Below are 6,000 nucleotides of genomic sequence, written 5' to 3'. Positions count from 1 at the left end.
GCAGAATGCCGCCAGCTATTATGTACTATTGCTGGGATTTGTTGTATTCCTCTATAGCTGGCGGTATTCTGCATTGCGCTGTATAATGTGCTTTTGCTGGGTTTTGTAGTCCTCTATAGCCGGTGCCATTCTGCATTCATTGCTGTATAATTTTACACTTTCCATTTCACTATATTGCACACCACACTATCTTTTTTCTTTTTTACTTCCACCGGTCCAAGCTTGCTCCTGTGATGGACTACAACCTCAATACAAACTAGTAGTCCTATCACTGGAGCCATTTTTTAAACTTTATTTTATTGTTTATCCGATTAACCGATTAATCGAACTTAATAATCGGCTAACTAATCGATTTTGAAAATAATCGTTAGCTGCAGCTCTAGAAAACAGAGAGTCCCTCTAGACTGTAATGTTGCCTCAATAATACACAAGCTTTGAAATATATATATCCAAAGATGGCTTTACTTGTTCTTCAATATTTCCAATTATATTTCTTTCAGAACCAGATCTAATAACATTTGTGCTTTTTCTATTTAATGTTAACGTAAAGCCTATGTATGTGTAAGAAAAGTTGTGAAACTCAGTAAAATACACAAAAAGAAAACACAAATAGAAAAAGTAACACCAACCAGAAAACTTTAAAATTGAACAGTTACAAATGTCTGAAATCTATGTTGCACAACCTTATAGAACTTTTAAAAAAATGCTAAATTATCTTGCTTTACAAATACTGCGTAGTTAACATAATGGGTATAGACTGCCGTCGCCTAAGCCGACAGCTTGGCTCTTCTCTTAGCAGGTCCTTTGTATGCCCTGGCCTTCCTGCGTAATCCTCCTCTTCTTTCTATAACAGGAATCCCAGTTTCCATATCCTCCGAGCTGCTATCCCCACCTCTTTCCACAGATTTCCGTGCAGATTGATCTGTCTCCACAGACCCTTCAGACTGGTCTCCAGAAACACTTCTCTGTCCATCAGACTGCTGCTGGAAAGCCACATCTTGTAGTTCCACCACAAGCAGAGGGCCCTGTCGGAGAAGACTATCTGCTGTGACGTTGACTGTTGTTTCTATAGAGGCAGTCTCTAGGGTCAAGGCATCATCCGATGTAGCACACTCTTCTCCGGAATTACTTTCTGTGTATCCAGGTAGACCATTATCTGTTAAGTCCTCATTTGCTTCTGCTACACATAATTCATTGGGCTTCTCCACCATCCTCTCTTTGAATTCCTCTTCTTGTATTTCTGTCTGCTCCACCGCAGTTATTACATTTTCATGTGTTGTGGTCTCAAGTTCATCGGGATTAAGGACCTGTGGAGAATTTCATTAATAAAAATTGTAAAAGTCACAAGTCATTTCTCTAGTTTTAAAGAGCACGGGTCAAATATGCAATAACTGCCCTCTAGTTCCAAGTACCCACTCTGCTGGTCACCTCCAAATCGGAATTACCAACAAGGGGACCTAAGAAGGTCCAATGACATTAGGTTTATATGACCCCTATGTAGAATTTTGTATTGTATCATTTTATTAATTTAAATTTTTTTAATTTTGTATCATGTTCTTCTGCCTATGCTGTTCCTTTATGGGCCAGATACACTAGTGTAACGCTATCTTTTGACTGTATGACTAAGCCTGATTGGGTGAAAAATGTTAGAGGTGACTGACCAGTAGGCAGGGGTTAGATGTGTGGAGCTGACTGGATTTTACAGATAAAGAAGCGCTGGGTGAAGACTGGCAGTGTTCGGCTGTTTTTTAGATTGCATTTGCTGTGGGGTATGGATGGCCCTCTAAACCGGCACCTGAAATGAGCCCAAGTAGAGGAACTGTTATGTGGAAGCAGCGGTGGAGGTCTCTTTCTACATTTGAATACTATCTTTTGGCAGCCATTAGTGTTTATAAAGAGGGAGCTCACTAAATTAGTGTATCATTGCTGCCCTGGCATCCCTTCACATTAAACCCAAAACCACAATTCAAACAATGGAACTTTTTATCCAGCGCACGCACATACCTTTTATACAAAAATCATCATTTATTACATTCATTGTTAAAAGTATACATGTGTATTAAAATTATTTGATCCTATAGGACAGTGGTTCTCACCCTCTCTAGGACCTGGACCCCTTGGTAACATTTGCAAACTTGTGGTGACTCCAATGGTAAAATTTACGGATGCACCAATACTTGCATTTGTGCGGGCTCTCAGGTGGGCTGTGCGGGCTCTCAGGTGGCCAGCGTGGGCTCAAAGGTGGTCAGTGTGGACTCAGAGGTGGTCAGTGGGGATCTCTGGTGGTCAGTAGGGGCTCTCTGGTGGTCAGTAGGGGCTCTCTAGCGGCCAGTGCTGGCTCTCTTGTGGTCATTGCAGGCTATCTGGTGGTTAATTGCAGCCAGTGTGGGCTCTCCGGTGGTCAGTGCGGGCTCTCCGGTGGTCAGTGAAGGGCTTTTCCCCATAGTTCTCTTAAGAGTCACGGGAGAACACAAACTAGCGTTCTCCCGTGACCCAAAGCTCAGTATAGCTCGCGGTATACTGAGATGCCGGAACGGATCCCGACATCGCTGTCGAGATCCACCCAGCTGCGGGATTGACAGCTTGCTCTGCCTATCCAGAGCCAGAGCCAGCTGTGCCCGCCCCCCTCCCCTGTCCGTTCCGCCAGTCAGCGCTGGAGGACCGGAGCAGGGAGGGGTGGAATCCCTGCAGGGAGTTGTGAGTGACAGTCACGGCTCTCTGCAGGGATAAATCGAGAAGTGAGCGAGCAACGGTATGTGTTCGCTCACTTCCCGATCTACTGAGCCGACCTGTGACAGTTTCATTGTCACAGTTCGGCTCAGATTATGAGGCTGAGTGAAAATCACTCGCCTCATAATTCTCCTTTAATAATCCCCCTTGGAGACTATATATGTGTGTAACAACTTATGTTACATGCACTGGATAAATAGTCCCATTATTTGTTGTTTGGTTGTGGTGATCTTTTGGCAGGACTGTAACGCCCTGGTTACCATGGCCAGTGATTCATGGTCACTTATATTTTTCTAGCTTCAATTAAAATTTTCATTAACCCTTGCAGTGGGGCTACCTCCACACTGCAAGGGTCACCTGATCCTGTTTGGGTCCCATAGACATCTCATGCATTGAAAACTGAGCGGCTTTCAAAGCAAAATTGTGCAACCAAAATGCGTGACAGCCGCGTGAAAACAGCTCACCAGTGCAATCGCCTAGGTGTGAACCTAGCCTCAATCTCAAACGTCGCAAATCTTTACTCAACTACAGTTTACCAATACAGTTTGGTCAGCAGCTTGTTTTTAAACAATTAAGAAGAAACAGCAAACGGAAGAGGTCATCATTCTGCTCTTTTGTACAGCATGCGTGGCCACCATGTCAAGTTTAAAGTGACACTAAACTCAGGAGTTAAATCTTAAAAATTAATTCAAGTAGCTTTGACTTTGAATCCTTATGTGAATTCTCTGTGGTTCATTCCACAGAGGGTTCAGTAGAGCCAGTGTGGTTTATGGTGATTTATGAGACATTTAACGAATATATCACTTCCATCTCTTCCTAATTTAGATTTAATGACACTAATTTAGATTTAGTGACACTAAACTCAGGAACTAAATCTTAAAAATGCATTCAAGTTCTTTAACTATTAACAAAAATGTATCTTATTTGTGTATCACTCAGCTGTAGATCCTACTATTTATTAAAAATAAATGAAAATAAAATGTAAAAAAATTAAAAGTTTATAAAAAAATGAATAAAATTAAAATATTTAAAACAATTTTAAAAAGTTAGGAAAAAACGAGCTTGGAGCGGTGACTACCTTACAACACACACAGGGACCATGGGGAACAAATGTAGCCACCCTCCAGAAGGAAGGACACTGTCAGCACCAATTCAGAGATGATTTGAGGATCTACAGCCGAGTGATACACAAATAAGAAACATTTTTGTTAATAGTTAAGGTACCTGAATGTATTGTTAAGATTTAACTCTTGCGTTTAGTGTCACTTTAAGTTGTTGATTGACAGCAATGTACAAAGCAACAGGTTCCTGACCAGTGTAGAGTGCTGCCCCTTCCTCTCCCAGTATAAGTTGTACTTTGCATGGGACTTGTTAGTTAGTTCTATTTAAAATATGATATAATGCTTTTCTAATGTTTTTATGGTGGCTGTTCAACCATCTAATAAATAAATAAAATGAAGGAAACATTATCAACAATACATCACAGCACCTGCTTTCTTATGACAGAGATAACTTGAGAAATATAAGCTAGTGGACTAGGGGCCTTCATCTTTGAAAGTCTTAGTGGCTTAAGACAACCTTAAACACTCAAAGAGCCATTTGGACCCGTTTCTCACAGAAAATAAAACACCGGGAGCCACAAAACCCCTTTGACATCTAAAATGAAGATAACACTGCATATATCTTTTTTACCTTTATGCTATGTATAGCATGTATATAGGTATATGTGGGCTTAGTAACGCACTGCACTCAGGGCTTACCTGAGACCCAGCAGAGCCCCCCAGAGAGTGACCCTGCAGAGCAAATCATAGATCCTGCACAGCCCATCTGAGACGCTCTGGTGAGCTCTGCAGGGCCTCAGGTGGGCTGGTCGCTGGGGTCCCTTTCCCTGCACCTCCTCCCAACTCCTCTTACCTGCTGCTGCTGGGGCCTGTCCTCCTCCACCCCCTCCCCCGTCGCCTCTGCCATGCCACCCCTGGTACAGCTGATACTCATGTAAGAGGCCCCCCAGGCTGCCCAGATCCCTCACATGGGTACCGGCCGTACCCCCCTGATGGCGGTGTTCTTTCAAAGTTTGTGACTAAGTTACAATGTGTGACCGGTGATGTGATCACACATTTCAATGTAATCCCGCCGAGTTTTTTGGCGGTGGAATTTGTGACCACCAATAGGTCAAGCATTCTAACACTTTCTCAGCTGTTCCAGGGCAGATCGGCATCGCAGATGGTATGTGCAGAAGAACCGATTTGGCCTGGATCAGCTGTTCATTCCTGAAATGTCACTTCTATCCGACTCACAAAGTCGGATAGAAGTGACATTTCAGGACCGTACAGCTGTTCCAGGGCAGATTGGTTCGCGTGCACATACGATTTGCAATGCCGATCTGGCCTGGAACAACTGAGAAAGCGTTCTAATGCTTCACCTATTGGTGGTCACACATTTCACCTCCAAAAAACTGGGCGGGATTACATTGAAATGTGTGACCACGTAAACGGTCACACATCCCAACCTTGTCACAAACTTTGATAGAACAGCAGCCCTGTCTAATCATTTAATCATAGAAATAGATTATAATAGGCAACATTACAGTGTAATGTTTCCCATTATAATCCACTTTTCTAATTAAATGAAATAACAGCACACAGTGTGCAGTTACACATGTAACCCCCCCGCTTCCCCCCCACCAGCCAGCCCGTGTCCTCTCCCGCCGCCCGTCGTCGGTAGTTCCGCCCCTGGACAGGGAGCCGCAGCAGAGGGATGAAAGAGCCACGTGCGACTCCGGAGCCGTGGGTTGCTGACCCCTGACCTAGACCATGTCAGTTACAAAACAAAACCAAAAATTCTTGCATAAATTGATTATAAACAGTACATTGATTTTAGCTACCTGGTCTGGGAAGGAGTCTTCAAAAGATTTTTCCAAATCCATGTTGACCGAAACCAAAGTAGTGAGAGATTTTTTATCGCTATCTCCAGGCTCTAAATTGGACTCGGTGTCCAAAGCTTCTGTTGATATTTCTTGTGCAATTACCAGCTGAGGCTCATAAATGTCCTTTGTGATGTCACCATTCACTGGCTCCAGGTCAGACTCCTGCAATCAAAGTAAACCCAGACTTAGTTCTACTATGGAGATAGAATAAAAACCTTGCTGGATACGGTAGACATTTCAATGGCATGTACAAGGAAAATAGTACAAAGCAGGTTAAAACCTTCTTACCCTGCTTACAACCTATTCTCTTTAAAGTCCATCTCCACCTTTGTAAGTGATTAGCA

At 43.0% G+C, this 6,000-nt stretch overlaps 1 protein-coding gene across 1 annotated transcript in view; it reads right to left on the bottom strand.

Moving 5' to 3' along the window:
• Positions 1–619: 619 nt before the first annotated feature.
• FAM169A (family with sequence similarity 169 member A) overlaps positions 620–6,000 on the bottom strand; it is a 56,693-nt gene continuing 51,312 nt past the window's right edge. The window contains 2 exon segments of the mRNA XM_018567835.1: positions 620–1,307; positions 5,615–5,840. Coding sequence (XP_018423337.1) covers positions 768–1,307; positions 5,615–5,840 — 766 coding nt within the window. The 3' untranslated portion in view covers positions 620–767.

Source organism: Nanorana parkeri, unplaced genomic scaffold (genome assembly GCF_000935625.1).
Source record: "Nanorana parkeri isolate BGI_ZX_2015 unplaced genomic scaffold, ASM93562v1 scaffold1101, whole genome shotgun sequence".
Classification (NCBI taxonomy): domain Eukaryota; kingdom Metazoa; phylum Chordata; class Amphibia; order Anura; family Dicroglossidae; genus Nanorana; species Nanorana parkeri.
Note: the sequence above shows the minus strand (reverse complement) of the source record. Positions and strands in the feature narration are given on the sequence as shown.